Genomic DNA, 20,471 nt, shown 5'->3' on the forward strand with positions numbered 1-20,471 from the left:
TTGCTCTGGGGCCCATGGAGGCTGTCAGCTCTGCTGTGAATTAGCTAGTCTGAATTAATAATATAACGGCTACGTCTACACTGGCACCCTTTTCCGGAAATGCTTAAAACGGAACAGTTTTCCGTTATAAGTATTTCTGGAAAAAGCACATCTACATTGGCAGGATGCTTTTCCGGAAAAGCACTTTTTCCGGAAAAGTGTCCGTGGCCAATGTAGACGCGCTTTTCCGGAAAAAAGCCCCGATCGTCATTTTCGCGATTGGGGCTTTTTTGCGGAAGAGACTACTGTGCTGTCTACACTGGCCCTTTTCCGGAATAGTTTTTCTGGAAAAGGACTTTTACCCGAACGGGAGCAGCATAGTTTTTCCGGAAAAACACTGACAATTTTACAGTAGATCGTCATTGCTTTTCCGGAAAAGCAAGCGGCCAGTGTAGACAGCTGGCAAGCTATTCCGGAAAAGCGGCTGCTTTTCCGGAATAAGTGGCCCAGTGTAGACACAGCCAACTATTTTAGCAGGGTAGACAAACCCTAAGGCTATGTCTACACTGGCAGGTTCTTGCGCAACAACATCTTGCGCAAGTTTTCTTGTGCAAGAAGTCTTGCGCAAGAAGACGTCCACACTGCCATGTGTGAGCTGTGCTTTTGTGCAAGAGCGCCCATGGCAGTGTGGATGCTCTCTTGCGCAAGAAAGCTCTGATGACCATTTTAGCCATAGGGCTTTCTTGTGCAAGAAATCCCTGCCAAGCGTCCACACTACCCTCTTGCTCAAGAGCTCCTGCGCAAGAGAGCGTAGCTCTTGCGCAAGGAGCCCTCTCTTACCACGCTGTACTGTAAATTTACTTGCGCAAGAGCGGGCAGGCGGTGTGGATGCTTTGCAGATTCATGCGCAAGAACGGCCGTACTTGTACAAGAAGCCGCAAGTGTAGACATAGCCTAACTGTTCTTGTTGATACCAATGGGAGCAGAATCAATTCAACGCTCAGTGCTTTTGAAACCACCATCCCTAGAACACCTATTAAATATTGATCCACATCATTAGAGTTGATTCACTGCCACTGAATGGTGTTTCTCAGGGTTTAGCATGTCACCCAGCAGTGCCCTAAACTGTAACGCATAGCATAGCAACAGTGTGTTGGCTACATAACTGAACTAACTAGGCTGCTTTCAGTACAGAACAGAGAATGTTTAGAACAATTAATTTAAGCAGATTAGAGGGGTTTTAGAAAAAAGTCTATACTTTGAAAGTATCCAATTTATTTGATTCCTGTTGAGCAGCAGATTTTTACATGTGTTCAGCAGTGAGTGATTTTGCAACATGCTGTGCTTAGCTACATGGATTTAACATTTCTAGGATTCTGCAGAACTATTCCAAACACAATTTTCCTCTTCGAGTTAATGCAATGCCAGTGGAACTCTCTCCTGCTGTAGATTAGTGGTTCTCAGCCAGGGGTACGTCTACCTGCGTGGGTATGCTGAGGTCTTTCAGGGGGTACATCCACTCATCTAAATATTTGCCTAATTTTACAACAGGCTACATGAAAAGCACTAACGAAATCAGTACCAACTAAATTGTTATGCAATGACTTGTTTATATAGCTCTATGTGCTATACATGGAATTGTAAGTAAAATTTCTGTTCCAACTGATTTATTTTATAATTACATGGTAAAAAAGGAACAAGCAGCAATGTTTAAGTAAACGCATATTGTGACACTTGTATTTTTATGTCCAATTTTGTAAGTGAGTGGTTTTTTAAGTGAGATTAAACTTGAGGTATGCAAGACAAATCCAACTCCTGGAAAGGGTACAGTAGTCAGAAAGGTTGAACGTAGGGTGGCCAGGCATCCAGTTTTTTTACTGGAATGCCCCGACAAAAAGGGATCCTGGCAGATTAATAGATCTATTGCAGTGGCGTGGCCAGCTTCCCATGCACACAGTACCTAATATATACCTATATATGGGAATTTTACACATAACCCCTGAGTTAAACTCAGAATTCTTACCAGGAGATGTGTATCTTCTCTGTCCTAGAGTGGATGACATACACAGGAATCCTAATTCCACAGAGAAATACGGCATGTACCATCAATGATCAATAATTGTACAGTTCTGAGAGGTTTGAAGCTGTTAAATACAGTCAGAGAAAAAAAAATACTGGATATTGGCGTCCAAAAGCTGCCTGGATGGCTGGCACATGACAAATGCCTTAATAGCCCTCTAGATAAATAGGCATGCTACTAGTGGTTATATAAAAACTGTCTTATAAATTGTAACAATCACTTCCTTATGAGCACAAGTCTTCCCATCCCTTTATATCTAGTGTCACATAGTTCTGTTCATTCCCTCTGGGCCACCTGGCATTGGCTATTGTTGGAAGACAGGATACTGAGCTAGCTAGACCTTCGGTCTGACCCACTATGGCTGTTCTCATGTTCTTTAATACTTGTACTGCTGACTCAAACTTGGATTTAGTCTGCACTTTTAGTCTGTCACTAAACTCTGTTGAGATATAAGTCATACTAGTACAGATGAGCTTTGGTCATACTCAACACTTTGCACATTGTAATTCTGTTCATATCAAAAGCACATCTAGGGATGAGCCTAAGGGTATGTCTACACTGCACGCTTATTTTGAAAAACTATTCTGGAATAGTTATTCTGAAATATCTTATTTCGAAATAGCACACCTACACTACAGGGAAGCCTCAAAATTAGTCTAAAGAAGGCTTCCCTAATGTAGACGTGCTATCTTGATTTAAAGCCCCAGGAGGCACTGGGGAGGAATAACTTAGAATGGCCCTGGTGAGGGGCTATTTCAAAATAGCAGCAGTAGAGTATATACACATGCCTTATTTTGAAATAGCTATTTCGGAATAGGCGTTATTCTTGTAGAATGAGGTGTACAGATTTTGGAATAAGCCATCTCTCATTTAAAAACTTTGAAATAACAGAATGGCTGTGTAGACACTTGCATTGTTATTTCAAAATAACACTAGTTAACTTGAATTAACGATGCAGTGTAAATGCACCCTAACAGTCCTTACAAGACTATCAGTGCTTCTCTCCTGTAATAGTCCTATCAAAATCATTGATATTATTCACATTAACACCTCACTGCCAAAGCAAACTCAGGTACTGAGCACTTAGCAATTTCAGTGCAGTGAAGATTTGGCCATCCAGTGAATTTTTCCAGCAGGAGGAACTGGAGCATATCCGCAAAGACCTAGAGATGCACTCTTCTTTGGGATTTCTTATTCCCATTTTCTTCTAGCACGTGGTTGGTGAGATATGGCACCTTAACTTGTAGTATACAAATTATAGATTTTTTTTCTCTATTCTCTTTCATTTCTCAGCATTCATTTGCGGAGACCTCAGTCATTGCTTCACTGTTTATTAAACCCACCAAATTTCAGGCTTTGTCTATACTGCCAATTGAGCAACCCCACTTTTGTCATTCACGCGTGACAAAATGCCCTCCCCTTCCGCTCCCCCCCAAAAAAGACAAACATTTTGCCACAGCAAGTGGCTGTATGAACAGTGTGGTTTTTCCAGGAGTTCTTTCCTGTCAGCCCCACAAATGCCACTTGTACTGGAAGTATTTTGTCAGCAAAAAGTGCTGGCAAACAGCATTTACACTGCTCAACTTTTAGTGACATGGCTGTTTCGATGTGGCCATGTTGCTAAAGGCTGTGTAATGTAGAGAAAGCTTCAGTTTCATTTCAGACTCCTAGGCTATGTCTACACTGCAGGTTTTTTTGCGCAATAACAGCTGTTCTTGCACAAAAACTTGCAGAGTGTCTACACTGCAAGCGCGTACTTGCGCAAGTAAATTTACAGTACAGCGTCGGAAAACAGGGCTTCTTCCAGAAGAGTTATTCCTCTCCCCATGAGGAATAAGCCCTCTTGCGCAAGAGCTCTTCCACAAGAAGGCAGTGTAGACAGGCAACATGAATTTCTTGTGAAAGAAAGCTCTATGGCTAAAATGGCCATCAGAGCTTTCTTGCGCAAGAGAGCAGCCACACTACCATGGACACTCTTGTGCAAAAGCACATGGCAGTGTTGATGCACTCCTGGGGAAGACTTTTTGCACAAGAACTCTTGCGTAAAACAGTTCTTGCGCAAGAAGCCTGCAGTGTAGACATAGCCCTAGGCTACGTCTACACTGGCCCCTTTTCCGGAAGGGGCATGTAAATTTCACTAGTCGTCGTAGGGAAATCCGCGGGGGATTTAAATATCCCCCGCGGCATTTAAATAAAAATGTCCGCCGCTTTTTTCCGGCTTTTAAAAAAGCCGGAAAAGAGCGTCTAGACTGGCCCCGATCCTCCGGAAAAAGTGCCCTTTTCCGGAGGGTCTTATTCCTACTTTGAAGTAGGAATAAGACCCTCCGGAAAAGGGCACTTTTTCCGGAGGATCGGGGCCAGTCTAGACGCTCTTTTCCGGCTTTTTTAAAAGCCGGAAAAAAGCGGCGGACATTTTTATTTAAATGCCGCGGGGGATATTTAAATCCCCCGCGGATTTCCCTACGACGACTAGTGAAATTTACATGCCCCTTCCGGAAAAGGGGCCAGTGTAGACGTAGCCCTAATGTTTTTGTTCTGTAGTTGCCTCTTTTCCTTTCTTTTGAACGTCTCACTGTTCTCATTGCTATAATATTTAACTAGCTACTGCAGATCTCTCTTTGATACAACATATGATGCAATGTTAGGAGTTATCAGCCTACAACACAAAGCTTCATTTACATTATTCCACTTGAGTAAACATCCTGACTCTAAAGCTATGTCTGCACTGCAAAACATAACACCCCCACAGCAGTATCTCTCAGCCCCTGCATCAACTGATTTGGGCTTGTGGTGCTCTCACTACAGAGCTAAAAATAGCAGTGTAGACATTCCTGCTCAGACTGGAGCCTAGACTCCAAGCAACACCCCCTCCTCTCCATTGCTGGGTTTCAGAGCCTGGCTCCAGCTCAAATGGGAACATCAACATTATTTTTATCTCCTTACAGCAGGATTGAGTCAGTTGTCCAAGGCTCTGAGACTCACATGATTTTATTTGCAGTGTAGATGTACCTAAGATTTCTTCTTCCTTCTCTATGAAGCTGAGACTTGATGCTCAATGCATCAAAAGGCATAGGTCAGGCGTTTTCAAACTCTGGTTCATGACTTAGAAGGTCAATCCACTAGCTGGCTGCAAGATGCTCTGTTTACCTGCACCTCCAAAGGTATGAGCGATCACAGCTCTCATTGGCCACAGATCACCGTTCTCAGCCAATGGGAATTGCAGGAAGTGGTGTCCTGGGTCACACCACTTCCTGCAGCTCCCATTGGCCAGGAATGGAGATCCACAGCCAATGGGAGCTGTGATTACCTGTACCCACAGAGGTGCACGTAAACAAAGTATCTTGCAGCCAGCTAGCAGCATGCCCTTACAAGCTGTGACCCAGAGTTTGAAAGCTCCTGGCATAGGATAGTTATTCTCTTCTGAGCTGTTTTGTTTGCATTCTTTAGCATCATATGTGCTCAGCTGGCTTTTTGGAAGGGACAGCTTCAGTGCATTCATTTTATGTAAATATTTGCTTCTATTGCCAAAGAGGGAGCTTAAACTACAATAAATCCTGCACCACGCAGAACATATGCTACCTTGTATGATAAAGGGGTTTGTGTTAAAGTAACTCACCTATAAAAGATGAAATTTAATTAAATAAGGGTCCAAACTTAACTAACTAGGGGGATTATTGATGGAGAGACATACTACTCAATGTGAGATACTGGTAGAATCAGACCTGACATGGAAAGGAACTGAAAGTTTATTATGTATTTGAGATTACATCAACAGCCAGAGAAAATGGGGCAGGTGCTGTGGGTATTTTATAAGTCTCAGTTAAATAAAATCTCCTTACCATAAGAGTTAAGGTCAATATTCTGTCTGAATGGAATCCAGCTACCACAAGGGAAAATATATTAAGACTTCTCAAGAGATTTAACCTCTTTGCAAAGAACAAACCAATGCTTTAAATCCTCTGCTAAAACCATAAAGTTCATAGCCCAAGATGGGGAGCTGCAAATGTAGCTTTCATGCTCTGCCAATCCTGGCCAGGCAGCACACCAAGATGATCCCCTGGCATAATTTAGATCAGCCTGAAGGCTGCTGCAAATTACACCCACTGCCAATGGCCATAAGAGGCCAACACTACAACCAGAGATGACTGGGACATAGCACAATTCAGTCCATCCATCCTATTCCCAGACATGTCTCCCATGACAACAGCAGGAAGGCTGGACTGCAGACTGCAGAGGAGCTCATATGCTGGCTCTATACCATTCTCCCCCCATGGTGAGTTATGTCTCTATATTCAGTTTCTGCTGGGAATAGATACAAAATCTCTCCTTTGCTCCCAAGGAACTGAGGCTGAAATGTTAGAAAGTCTTCAAATGAACAACTGACACATCTAACCAATTCCTCACAGCCATATAATAATGGATCATTTAATCACCCTAATGGTTTGCTCTGCCCATTTAAGGTTAACTCCAAAGTCCCCCATGGTAATGAGTGCTAGAGTCAGGCATGGACCTTATTCCTCTGCTTGATGTGTGGTGGAGTAAAAAGTTACACCCATTGGCTAAGCCACTAACCATTTAAATGAATAAATGTTTCGAGTGTTTAACATTTATAACACATGAGTATTTGAGTAGCTCCACTATCAACTCCAGAGCCTGGTAACTTCCCAGAACTTCAGAGCTAAATACACTCACCGCCCCTGCACCGATCTCCCAATTCCCATATTTCCCAGAGCAGTGAGCATGAAGGGGCAAGCAATGACTATGCAGCTCCTGGAAGTTTTGGGGATGTCCTGAATCATGATTCCCTTCAAAATTATAAATGCTGATTGTGAAAACTTCCAAAATTTAAATTGCTAAGAATTGTAAGCATTCTAAGTGCTGATTGATTACCACCAGAACCGTGGTTGATGTTTTAATGCTATAAACACCTGTTTATGACTCACCTATATTTATTTTCATCAAGAAACAACATGGCAAGAAGAACCACAAATAAGAAACACATGTTCTGATAATAATCTTGAGTTTATATAGCATCTTTTATAACTCCTCCCCAAAGCTCCTGCCACTTCCAGTGCACTGAACTTGATTGTATGGTCTTTATTATGAATAAAGATTTAAAGTGATAATGTCAAGTAATACAAAGCCAAAAATCTGACCTCCCTTAATGTTCTTATCTGCTGCAATCTCTGGTTTAGTTTTACACTTGACACTGATTTAGCAGTGTTCTTTAGAGTCTGTGAGCTAGTTTCTGACAGTAGATGCATAGAAATCAATTTCAGATCAGAATGTTCAGTTATGGTTCTTAACATTTTATTTTTTCAGCTGATAACCTCACCCCACTTGGACAAACATTAAGATTCACTACATTGCTCTGAAGTGGGCAAGGATTATACACGTCAGAATATCAGGATTTAGACTAGACAGACAAAGGGGGGGTAGTATCTTTTATTGGAGTATAGTCTATTGGTGAAGGAGACAAGCTTTCAAGTGCTACTGAACTCTTTTTCTTTAGAGATGAAAATCTGCAATTTGCCCAAAATCATACAGTAAGTTAGGAGAACAGCTCTAGTCCTGGGTGGTAACTACTAGATCATACTTCTAAAATGTTCTTGAAATTTATAACTGAGGAGGACACGAGTGTCCTGCCTGTTCCAGACAGGGTTTTACACTAAGGCCATGTCTACATTAGGAAACTACTTCAAAATTAGTAAATGTGACTTAATTCCTAATTTAACAGATTCAAACTAGCATGTCCACACTACAGGGAAGCTTCAAAATTAGTCCAAGGCAGGCTCTGTTAATGTGGATGTGTTACCTCGGACTGAGAGCCCCAGGAAGTACTAGGGCATAGTTAGTTCAAAATAGCAGCATCAGAGCATCCACACAACCGTTATTTCAAAATAACTATTTCGGAATTAGTGTTCCTGCTTTTCATCAGGAGTACAGATTTTTAATTCCAAGGTTCATTATTTAAATACAAGTTCAGTAGTTATTCCACTTATAAATTTGATCCAGAGGGTGAAGTCATTTCAAACTAAAGTCCTAGTGTAGACCAGGGCTTAATGTCCCCCAAGATAGTCAGACAATAGGAGATACTCCTCAACTCTGTCATTGTTCCTTTCACCTTTTGTCACTAAAGCTTAAACTTAGAACCTTGAAAATTTAACACCAGCTGAAGTCATTTGAAGATGACCCTCTGTTTGCATTTTTGGAGAATCAAAAGCAAGTTGGGGGTTATAACATTTCTTACAAAGTTTCTTTTAATTTTTTTCCTCTCTTTTCCCTTTCCTTTCCTAGTCAGACACAGAGTTTTGGGATAAGATGCAAGCTGAGTGGGAAGAAATGGCTCAACGAAACTGGATTTCAGACAACCAGGAAGCACGTGGCCAAATCACCGTCTCGACCAGTGAGAAGGTAACCTCAGTCACCCACTAACACAGCACGTCCTTTCTGGGCCAGTTTTAGAGCAGTCACTCACCTCAGTGTCTATGAGAGAAGGAGGAAATTCTTGCCTTTAGTGGCAGGTAGAGTGTGACTGAGTGGGGAAATCTCTCAGAAGAGTTCAGCCCCCATTTAGACACCTAAGGGCCACATTTTCACAAGAGCTCAGCAGTCTGAGAACATGTTGGGACCTGAACTCTTTGGAAAATCCAGCTATAGGTGTCACGATGGGAGCTGCTAGATGCTGAACACTTTTGAAATCAGGCCCTAAATTGGGATGGGGAACCTCCGTCAGGTAGTTTATCTGAGCTTCTGCAGGCATCGAGCTCCCATTAGCTATGATTTGCCATTCCTGCCCATTGGGAGCTGCCAGGCTCTGTGCCAGAGGACGTTCGGGTAAACAAACCATCTGGTGGCCCGCCAGTGCATGCGGCCTGCAAGGTGGAGGTTCCCCACATCTGTCCTAAATCAAAGGTAAATCCGCTACCTCGACCTCCGGGGCGAGAAAGCCCCGTTCGTAAGTGCGGATCCGACATAAGTCGGATCCGCGTAAGTCGGGGACTGCCTGTATCTTGCATTGGCAGGAAGGTGAATTGGACAACCCTAAAATTTGGATCCTTAGGATTTATGACCCAGTTTCTGCAGTCCTTATTCATGCTTCAATTTCTCTCCCATAAAAGCACATTGCCTGAGAGCACATACACCCCAGGCAGAGATGACCAGGCTTCATTGACTGACACAAACTGAGTTGAAGTCACAGAGCGAGGCGAACTCTGTTTCAAACCTAGAACAAATTCAAGTGCGTGTTGAGCTGCATTTTAGGTGCTCATTGAAGATTTCAGACTGTGTCACAAGGAGTTGAAAGTAGTGGGGGGAAGCTAGTCAATGTGAGATATGCTCTTTGTGCCCAAGTTTCCTGGTTTCATTGAAATAGTCCCTTCCTACACAGTAGACCACCTCTATCTCTTAAGTCAATACATTCTTGGAAACTAAGATAAATATGAAGGCCCAATAACATAAGTGCCTGGGGCTGTTATTGGAGTGGAACCAGAGTTTTATGCTTTTTTATTATTATTAAAACTTCACAAAGGAACTCATTCCACTTTCATACAGCACAGAAGTTTTACACCTAGCTGGGAAATGAGCTATTTAAATGTATGTACTTAATAGTCCTTGCTACTGAGTTTCATCATCAAACCATTAACTGTCTGCTCCAGGGCTATTATTTTCATACTGACAACCCTTTCAGAGAGTGGCCTGGTGCTTTTGAGGAGGGACTGAAAAAACTGAAAGAAGGAGACCTGCCCCTCACTATCTTATACCTGGAAGCGGCTGTTCTACAAGATCCTGGTGATGCTGAGGTATTCACTCTCTTTTCACTATCTTTTAATCAAGGGAGGGGAGGTAGCTGGAAGTGTCTCACTTCACCTAGAAGAGCAAGCATGGGGGGGGGGGGGTTCAAGGTTAAAACCTTTGGCAGTGGTGATTACATGAAACCAAGTGGAAGGTAGTGATGTGTATGAAGTATCACATACTTTAAATGAAGTAGACCTGATCAAACAATGAAAAATTGTGTAGTGTTTCAAAACTTCCAAGGTTAGAATTGAAGATAAAGCGTGGGAGAAGTTTGATTTTCTCTCAAAAAAGACCTTAAAGCATTATTAAAAAAAATTATTGGATGTGATCAATTTTTAGCTACCAAAAATTCTGGCACATGAAAAGCTTATAACCATTTTCAAATTTTTGGATGTTTTCAATATATACTTTTTCAAGTATTTCTTTAGTTGGGAGGGGTTAGGCACAATGAGGGGGGGGGGGAATTTCAACAGTTTTTCACAAAGAAATCCATTAAAAAACCCACATGTCCAGAAAATTTCCACTAGCTCTAGAATATTCTCCAGGTTCCTAGCAAACATTATGGCATTTCTGTTTGTAAACAATCTCAGAAACACATGGGAATATGGGCAAGGAAACAGAAGATGCTGAGAAATGGCAGCAGAATTAATTGTGGTAGATACAGAGAACTGTTACATTTACCCGTACCCACTTAAACAAAAAGGAAACATCTATATACATTGTGCTTTCTACTTTAGAGAGCTTTTAGTATCAACTGGGAGACAAGGAGTGATTTTGGAACAGACAATTGAACAATGAGTTCTATTTGTTTAGTTAAAAAAAAAAAAAAGCTAAAACCGGGAAGTACACTAGTGTGAAAAGGTATTGTTTAGCAAAAGCTAGGGCTGTTAGATATTTGTAAGGCTCCATGACTGAAAGTGCTCCATCTGCTGTGTGTTTCGGGTATGTAATGTTAAAAGGCAATGAGTGATTGGAATTTTAGAGCTGAAACTGATGTGGAAGCAATGAAATGTGGGATTTGGGAGCACTGAAAAATAGCCTAAAAGTGAAGTGAGAGAAAGGAGGAACCAAAGATTGAGTCCTAAAGAGTGGTAAGAAAAGGATTACACAATGTACTTGACTAACAGGATGCAATTTGTCTGAAGAATAACAGTGAAACTGAAATAAGTCACCACAGGTGTTATTAGAATACTGATGTTTACTACACTACAGTATTTCAGGCATCTGTCATGCTTAGACATCAGAAAGATAATGGAATGTCAGTAGTTTAATAGACGTATAAATGTTTGTTATTTGCATTAAGCTTGTGTTAAAAGGACCATTTCAGCCTCTATACTTAACACAGGCTGTTCTACTCACCATGCCCAGCATCTCCTTCTGGTGATTAGCGCCACCCCATTTCAGTGCCCCCTTTCTTCTCACAATATGGCTCGCTCCTGACTCAGCCCTGCAGCTAAGTCACTCTGTTTTACCCTAAGTCTTTGCATAGTCCTTCTGCACTGGCAGTGTCAGGTAACCCTCACACCCTACCTGCTCTGGCTACCTTATCCCTCCCACAGAGTTTCAGGAAGTCTTCCCATTCACTACTACCACCATTCTGCAGTGGATGAAAGGACCATGCTCTACACTGGGTTCCAGTCCAGGGCCCTATAACAAGCAGTGAAGCTCGGCAGCTACACTAACCTTACTGCTCTCACCCCTCGACTGCTTCTCCAAGCTTTTCATTCTTCAGCCTTTCGCATCCAACTCCCCTCTCTCAGGTACTTTTGCCTCAGCCTGCTTGGTGGAGGAGATTAAAGGCTTCCTCCCATGCTGCTGCTGGCTTTACAGAAGCTCTACCTGTTACCTCACAACTGAGCTTTTTTCTAATTAGTTCTCTCCACACAGCCCAAATTTCCTGCATTTGAAGCTTAATTAGCTGATTGGGATCACCCTGCTTAATTCAGCTCTTCCATGCCTGACATGGGGTGTACATCCTATCTTAAAAGCTAGGGCTGTTTTAGGAGAAGCTCATCCCTTTCACTGTGTAAGAGGGAAAATATTAGGGGATCAGACTATCAGCTGTCATAACTTGCTATAGCAGGGGTGGGGAACCTCAGGCTCAGGGTCTGGATCCGGCCCCCCAAGTAGGGTTGCCAGATGGTTTACCAAAAAAATACCAAAACATCCCCCCCGCCCAAAAAAAACCCCCAGGGAAAAATTCTGTCGAGCAAAAAAAAGGGGGAGACCAAAGTTGTTAAGCAAAAGTTGCACCACTCCCTCTAATTTGGGGCCACACACTAACCAAGGCACCCACCCCTCCCCCTGAGCCAGGCCCCCCAGTTTCCCCATCCCAATGCACTCACCCCTCCCTCAGAGCCAGGCCCTCCTCAGTGTTCCCCATCGCAGTGCACTCACCCCTCCCCCTGAGCCAGGCATCCCCAGGTCCAGGAGCACCCCACCCCAATCAAATTCCCCCACCCCGCAGAGCAAGGCACCGGAGGAACAGGACGGCCGGTAAGTTAATCTTACTTTTAAAGTCACTGCTCCTGCAGCCCGGCCCAGCTCACAGTGTGTAGAGGGAGGCATCACGTGGCCAGCTCCCAGGTCTCTGCTGGTCATGTGGCCCAGAGCAGCATGCACTCCACTCCCACCTCAGCCCAGCGCCCCTCTTGTGTGGCACCTGGCAAGTGCTCCTTCCTGCCCCTCTTCGCAATGACTCTGCTGCGCTCCTCACTCCCCCGCCCCCACCAGACATGGGAGGGGAAAATTGTCCCCACCGGGCTTCCATCCGAGGGAAACATGTAAAATGTCCGGTATTTCCTGTCGGGTATTTCCTGGGGGTTTTTTTGTTTTACCGGATGGAGCCTGCAAATACCGGACTGTCCAGGTGAATATCGGACACCTGGGAACCCTACCTCCAAGGCTCAGGGCTGCCCCCAGCATTGCAGAATCTGTGCTGGTGCCCCAGCCCCCCTACCATGGGCCTGGAGAACCCAAAATCTACTAGCTTGGGCCCACAGAGATTCTGGTGTCGGAGGGAAATTGGGGGGCCACATTAGTGAGGGTTTTTTTGTTTGTTTTTGCTTCTCATTTGTGTGGTGTGTGGCCCCCAACTGATTTTTGTGGGTCAGTGTCCCCCAACCCAAAAAAGGTTCCCTACCCCTGTGCTAAAGCTTCACTGAAACCAATGGAAAAGAAAGTGTGGGATACAACATAATGTTCTAAAGTCTGTGCTCAGATAGGCATGTACCACTGCACCTAAAGTTAACAGTTCTGCATGGGTATCTGAGTCCCACTGTGTCTACTACCATATGTACCTGATACTACAAAATGATGGTGTCAAATCCCCCTCACGCTGTAGGGGACAAATTAATTTTTTTCAGCATGTTCAGTTAAAATCTTGTGACATCAAAATCCATTTAGAATGTGCAATAGCTCACCTCTGAGAAAACCATATGGGATCTGACAGTGCAGAATCACCATCAACTTCAGTGGCAATTTCACATGGGTACCCATGGCCTAAAGATACCCCAAATCAGTTTGGTTTGTACTGTTGGTGTATTGGCAATAGAAGTACGAGATCAGTGTTAGATGCATGTTGCTGTCTATCTGTATCCATTTATTTAAGCAAGCAGAGAGCTATTGCTCTGTAATGCCAATTGTGCTTGAGAACATGTGATTTTTTTTTTTTTTTTGCAGGCCTGGCAGTTTCTTGGTATATCGCAGGCAGAGAATGAAAATGAACAGGGAGCTATTGTTGCCCTCCAAAGGTAGATGCAGATTGTTGCCAAAAAATGGATTCTATCAATGTTAGTTAATGGATGCCTGTGTGTATTTCATCTCACATTTGTGTTCTGACCTTTTATATTTAATAGGCGGCAGGCAGAATGACCAGCATGTGGAAGAGATATGCTACCGCTAGTCTTCATAGTAACTCTGCAGGCATGATATTGTATTTGTATGGCATTAACTGCAATAGTAAATATAATATAATACATTAAATAAATGTAAAAACAGAAGAAAACCTACAGGTCACACATGGGTGGGTGAATGGCTGGCTTTGGGAGGCTAGCTCCTCCCAGCCCCGCCCCTTCCACCCAAAACGACATCCCTTCCATGCCCACCAGAGCCCACCCTGCCTTTTGGTAGCCGCTGGTCCCTGTCCTGCACCTCCAACCCCGCCTCCATTGTAGCCACTGACTGGCCCCTGCCCAAGGTTACCCAGTCCAGAGGGCTGGGTTTCCAGGTAGCACAGCCACCACCAGGCAGCCACACGGCCCCAGCCTTTCCAGTTCCAGAGCACTGAGCAGCCAGGCAGCAGCATAGCCCCAGCCTTCCCAGGCCCAAAGTGCTGGGAGCTGGGGGGGGGGGGGGGCGGTAGGAAGTACAGGCCATATTCCCAGACTCAACCCCCAGCTGCTCCTTTCAGAAGCCAGCCCCAGCGACTGGCCAAGGGCAGTCTGCTGCACACAGGTAGGCAGGGGGCCTGACCTAGGGTGAGGTGGGGCCAGGTCACCCTTGTCTCTTTGGGTAGGCAATGCCTTCCCTGGCCTTCATTACCCACCGCCCATGATGTGACAACACACATGCATTAAGCACAATACAAATAAAATATCTTTTCAATATTCTAGACACGTGGTATGTTTTCTAAAGGTTGCTGTCTTAATGAAAATGTTCCCTTAATTGGACAGAGTTCCTCTCAGCAACTGAATACTAATTGATGGAGAACATTGCAAGGTTGATGAGAATATGATTATGCTATACCTGTTAAGCAAATGCCTATTCCTAAATGTTAGCCTTATTAGTGTGCCTTTAACTGTAGCGAGTGTTGCTGCACTATATTCCACTTGTAACCAAGTACGCACTCCAAACTTAATTGCATTAGCTATGTTAACATTCAAGCCAATTTACCTAAGGATACTTCAATTATTATAACTCATTTATATGTAATGCAATCGTTTCCTTACCTGCATAGATATCCAAAGGGTTTCCTGACAAGTTTGTCACTGATATTCCAAAACATACAGCAATGCCACTGACAAATACAGTGGGCCACAGTCTCCTCTGCATTATGGTAGCTGAAGAAGATCCCCAGAAGCCACTGAGCTGACTCTAGATTAGCAAAGATGTGGCACCTGAGAGCAGAATCTGGCCCAGCTGTTCCATTGAAAAGGATGGGCTTTGGTTTCAAGCTTCAAAATATCTTTGTACATAGCCAAATACCCTGATACAAGTGCCCAGTTCTAGGTTACTCAGAAGTCTTCTTTTTTTTTTACTAGGCAGGTGCTATTAAAAAAGGCATCCTCCCACATTTACTATGCCATGATGATAACAGAAAGCATAGGAAGTATTAGCTTTTTATTTATTCAATGCCATAAGCAGAGCTGGCACATAACACACAAAATCAAGGCAAATTCCCTGCTCCAAGATTCTGCAATCCTTACTCATGTGAGTGGTTCTTTACACACACAAGCAGTCCCCTGCAAGCCCCAAGCACGACTTGCGTGAGTAAGGGTTGCAGGAGCAGCCTCTGTGTTGGAAGAATTGATTAACCGCATTTTGCTAAAAGAAACAAACATGTTTTTCTTCTCTTTTTAGGTGCTTGCAGCTACAGCCAAACAACTTAAAAGCTCTGATGGCTTTGGCTGTGAGCTTCACCAATACCAGCCATCAACAGGAGGCCTGTGAAGCTTTAAGAAACTGGTTGAAGCAGAACCCAAAATACAAGTATATAATGAAGAGCAAAAGAGGGTCTCCAGCACTTACCAGGAGAATGTCTGAGTCATCAAAAGAAAGGTAAACCTGGACTAGCATCCTGAAGAAGTTAGGCCCAGATTCTCTAAGGTATTTTGGCTTCTAACTTCCATTGATTTCAATGGAGTTTCTCAAATGTACAGTGAGCAGCTCAACAGATATTTTTTAAGTTACATAGAAATCTAAGAATTGTAATCCCTGATAAGACCCAAGGTCCATTAGTCCATTATCTTGTCTCTGACAGTGGCCACTGCCAGCTCCTTCAGAGGAAAGTGTAAGAGTCCTCCAGTAAGCATACAGTAATTCCTCATTTAACACGTGCCCACTTAACATGTTTTCGCAATAGCAAGATTTTTTTTTTAGGGAACGTTTTTTGAATTACACGACCATCCATCCCCAGAATAACACGATTTCCCCAGCCGGCCTGTTGCCAGTGGCTGTGCGGGGCTTCCCCCGCCTCCTTGCAATGTGGCAGAGGGTTCGCTGCTCGCCGTGCCGTTCCCCGGCGACCCCTCCTCGCCGGACACAGTGCGAGTCCTGGCAGACCCGTCAGAGAGGCATACTCCCAACCCAATCCTCCTCCCCTTTCCTCCCCTTCCCTTCCCCAGAGACAAAACACCTTCTCTCCCTGCTGTAACCTAGTCCCCTTTCTCCCCCAACCTTATGACCCAGTCCCAAAAGACACCACCGCTTGAAACACAACCCCCCGCCTTTTCCATTATTTTCAATGGGAAAATTGACCCCCGCATAACCCCCCAATTATCACCTGTAATACCATTAACTCACAAAGATCCCACTCTCCCTACCTTTAATATCAGCAATTCACAGACACTTACCTTCCTTCCTCCCCCTTCCCACCCCCCCGCATCCCCCTTCTGTTCTGCAATGTGATTTGTCCTTTTCATATTTGTTCATTTTTTTTAAATTGTATCCTTTGGTATATATGGTTGTGACTACTTTCTTCCACTATTTGATCTGAGGAAGTGGGTCTGGCCCACGAAAGCTCATCATCTAATAAACCATCTTGTTAGTCTTTAAAGTGCTACATTGTCCTGCATTTTGCTTCTGTGAATTAAGGAATCTAAATTTTGGCATCTGTCTTTGAAATCTTGGATGTGGATTTCAAAATCTTGATCCAAGACACTTAAGGATTGCTTGCCAAGCCGGTTTCTTTGCATTAATCTAGTCCATTTCTTAGAGCACCTGGGAGAACTGATCCCACTTCCACAGCTCTTTACAGCCTATATTTTAGATATAGCTGTTTTCAGCAGCACTTTGACTTAGTGCTTCTGGATCTTTGAACAGGGGAACAGACAGCCTGCGTGGGCTCCTGGGTTTCAAATAGTATAGGGGCCAGTTCCATGCTCATGGAAAGGGCAGGCCCTCAGGCAGAAAGGGCGGAGCTGGGGCAGCCAGCCCTCTGTGCCACCCAGAGCATGGCAATGCTCCTCCATCCCAGCCCTCAGAGCCACCCGGAGCACACAGTGTGGCACTCCTGAGGCACTTTAAAAGGCCCAGGGCTCCAGCCACGACTTCTGCCACAGTAGCAGTGTCTGGGGGCCTGGACCCCTTTGAATCACCAGGCCCCGGTGAAGCTGCACTCTCCCTTGCCCCATTTGCAGGCCTGCATTTGAACTCTACTGGTCAGCCCTCAACTAGAATCAGAATGAATCATTACAACAATCAAGTGGAAGATGTCTATTTGCATGTTTTAGAGTAGTATAAAGACTTGAATTGCTGGCTGGGTAGTAGCATTTACAAAGAACTTTAAGATGCAGCTTGTTGTTATTTTTTACCTTTTTCTAGTTCATTACTCGAAGAAGTAAAGGAATTGTACCTGGAGGCAGCTCACCAGAATGGGGAGATGATAGACCCTGACTTGCAAACAGGACTCGGAGTGCTCTTTCATCTGAATAGAGAATTTAACAGAGCAATAGATGCATTTAATGCTGCCTTAACTGTTCGGCCTGAGGTACTTACTATGTTTTTGCATTTAAAAAAAAGTTTCATTTTACAAGCCACTTTCTTCCCTTCCCACTTAGAGCTGACCAGTATTAATGAGATGTCTCTTCAGTCATTAAAATTGTAATACCTGAAATAGAAATGTTAATTGCAAGAGTGTCTTACTGAGAAACAAATTTATGCGTGTCCAATTTTTGGCTGCGCTGATTAATTTTATGAAGTTGTCTAGACTCATGAGTCAGAGCCTCATATTTCACACCATTTAACAGAGAATAAAAGTATTTTCTGTATTCTTCATTACTTAGGAGGGCGGGGAAGTTCCCATATTCCTCTGTCTTGAACCAGTAGTAGAAACCTCTCATTCTGTTATCAGGATTATTCCTTATGGAACCGCCTTGGAGCAACTTTGGCAAATGGGGATCGAAGTGAGGAAGCTGTAGAAGCTTACACCAGAGCTTTAGAAATTCAGCCAGGCTTCATTAGGTCCCGTTATAATTTGGGAATAAGCTGCATCAACCTAGGAGCTTACAGGTGAGTTATGAAAAAGAATGTCAACATTTAAAGCCAGAAGTAAGGTGGGCTTTTATTTTTCAGCAAAAAGTCGATAGCATGCATTCTGAGCTGTGATTTAAGATATTGTTATATAGTTTGAATATTTGTAAAGCGCTTTAGAAAATGAGATATATATATATAAGTATACTTTTATGAGTTACCCTTCCTGCACAGCAGTTCATTGTACAATATAATAAAACAATTAAAGAATTATGTTACAAAAAGTCAAGGCCCCAATTCAGCAAGGTATTGAAACAGATGAGTAATCCCAGTACACACAATGGGACTATCATCACATGCTTAAAGTTAGGCATGTGTGTAAGTGGTTTGCTGATTCAGGGCCTATACCCAAATACCATATTTTGTCAGAAAAAACATTATAAGGCAATAAAGATGGAGCGTGAGGATGGGAGTCAGGAGACCTTGTTTTCAGAGTTGATTGGGGGAAAAAAGTTTTCCCGTGAATAATTTCAACAAAAATGATATGCTCTTTTTCTGACTTTTGTCACGGGGGGATAAAAAATGAAAGTTTGGATGAAACAATGTTCTTCAAATTGTAGAAAGTAGAAAATATTAGTCAGAAACTGATGTTTCACTTGCAAATGTCCATGTTGATAAGTAACTGTTGTCACTGGAAAATCTTTAATGGACATTTTTTTACCAAAATTTTGAAAGTCTGTGGTTTAATAGACATTTAAATACCCTGTGAATCCAGGGTAAAATCCAGGTCTGTGTAAAAAGAGTCCCAAGTGTAAACAATACAATTAAGATAACGAGGCAGGTGTATAATGGAATTCATAATCACAGTAAGGAACCTACTCAAGTGCCTGGAGAACTTTTCATCTCTGCATTACAGCGTTTTTTATGCATAACAATAAAGTACTATAGCAACACTTGTGGCCAGAATTGTTAAAGGCAGATCAAGCAAAAATACTACAAAGAGATTGTGGTCTCCCATGTTGTCATATAATATGTTTGATTTTACTGTAATGCCTTAGAAGACAAAATAGACTTTATTTTTTAAAATATAAGAGATTATGTTGTAATATGTATATGTTGCCTTTCTTTCCTCCCCCAACAGAGAGGCTGTCAGCAATTTTCTCACTGCTCTCAGTTTGCAAAGAAAGAGCAGGAATCAACAGCAGGTTCCACAGCCGGAAATTTCAGGCAATATCTGGTCAGCTCTCAGAATCGCTCTGTCTATGATGGACCAGCCAGAACTATTTCAAGCTGCTAATTTGGGTGATCTGGATGTTCTATTAAGAGCTTTTAACTTAGAGCCATAAAAAAAACAGCCAAGTCACTAAGATGTATTAGGAAATGAAAAACTCTTTCTTTGCTGGTTTCAAAAAGACCAAGGACATGTTCCAAAAGATCCTGGGCCATAGAACACTAGGGGAAATTCTACCAGACATCACCCAATTCCTGGAAATCTTCAAAAGCACAAAACTTTGTAAATAGTATTGAACTCAAATGAAGGATTAAAATGAACAACAGCTAATCTGACAAAGATTTGAACTAGATGAAGCAGTCATACCTGAAGAACCTTCATCTCATGCAAGATATTCCTATATATATTCACACATAGAGAGAAAATATATTTAAGACAAAACATAATAATCATTGTTGCACATGAGAGTGGGAAACAGCACCTTCAAGGAACCTTATTGCTCATTGCACTAAATTGACACTGCATGCCCCTACAATGTGGAATCCCTATACCTTTTTTTAAGCCACTTCCTTTAAGGTCCTACTTCCACATGGCTTTGATAGGCAGTACATGTACAATAGACATATTTTGTGGTGATATATTAGCTGACAATCAATAATAGCTTTGTTTGTAAAGCTACCTTGATTCAGTTTTACTTTTGGACTCAATACATAGGCCCTCGGCGATGGAATTCAAATAGGGTTGCCAGGTGTCCGGTATTCACCCAGACAGTCCAGTATTCATGTCCCCCATCCGGTTAATTTTCTCCTGCCGCATCTGGCAAGGGAAGGGGAGTGAGGAGGTGAGAAGTGTGGGGCTATTTAAAGGCACAGCGCTTTGCTTTTGCTTTTTTTTTTTTTCTTAACTTTGGTCTCCCTTTTTTTCCTCAACAGAATTTTTTCCCCGGTGATTTTTTTTTTTTTTTTTGTGGAGGAGGGACCGTGTTCGCTTTTTGGTTAAACCATCTGGCAACCCTAAATTCAAGAGGAATTCTGCATATGGAGGGTTTACAATTCAGGGCTTTTGGTTTACTAGAGAGATGAGCTTTGTCAGCAGACGCAGTAATTTGCACTAGAATTTTTGTGGTTTGTACCAATTATGGCCCCAAACCTGTAAAGAGCAGGACTCTGCCTAGGTGAAAGGTCCTGGTAGGTT

The 20,471-nt window shown here is 43.0% G+C and overlaps 1 protein-coding gene across 1 annotated transcript in view; it reads left to right on the forward strand.

Annotated features, from left to right (window-relative positions):
- Positions 1–19,393, forward strand: part of PEX5L (peroxisomal biogenesis factor 5 like) — a 77,082-nt gene extending 57,689 nt beyond the window's left edge. Inside the window, exons 7-13 of the mRNA XM_075938036.2 lie at positions 8,357–8,473; positions 9,718–9,861; positions 13,538–13,608; positions 15,437–15,634; positions 17,399–17,564; positions 17,928–18,085; positions 19,188–19,393. Of these exons, the coding sequence (XP_075794151.1) occupies positions 8,357–8,473; positions 9,718–9,861; positions 13,538–13,608; positions 15,437–15,634; positions 17,399–17,564; positions 17,928–18,085; positions 19,188–19,392 (1,059 nt within the window). The 3' untranslated portion in view covers position 19,393. The remainder of the gene's footprint in view (positions 1–8,356; positions 8,474–9,717; positions 9,862–13,537; positions 13,609–15,436; positions 15,635–17,398; positions 17,565–17,927; positions 18,086–19,187) is intronic.
- The last annotated feature ends 1,078 nt before the right edge of the window (positions 19,394–20,471 follow it).

This window comes from Pelodiscus sinensis, chromosome 10, assembly GCF_052426305.1.
Source record: "Pelodiscus sinensis isolate ZL-2025 chromosome 10, ASM5242630v1, whole genome shotgun sequence".
Lineage (NCBI taxonomy): Eukaryota > Metazoa > Chordata > Testudines > Trionychidae > Pelodiscus > Pelodiscus sinensis.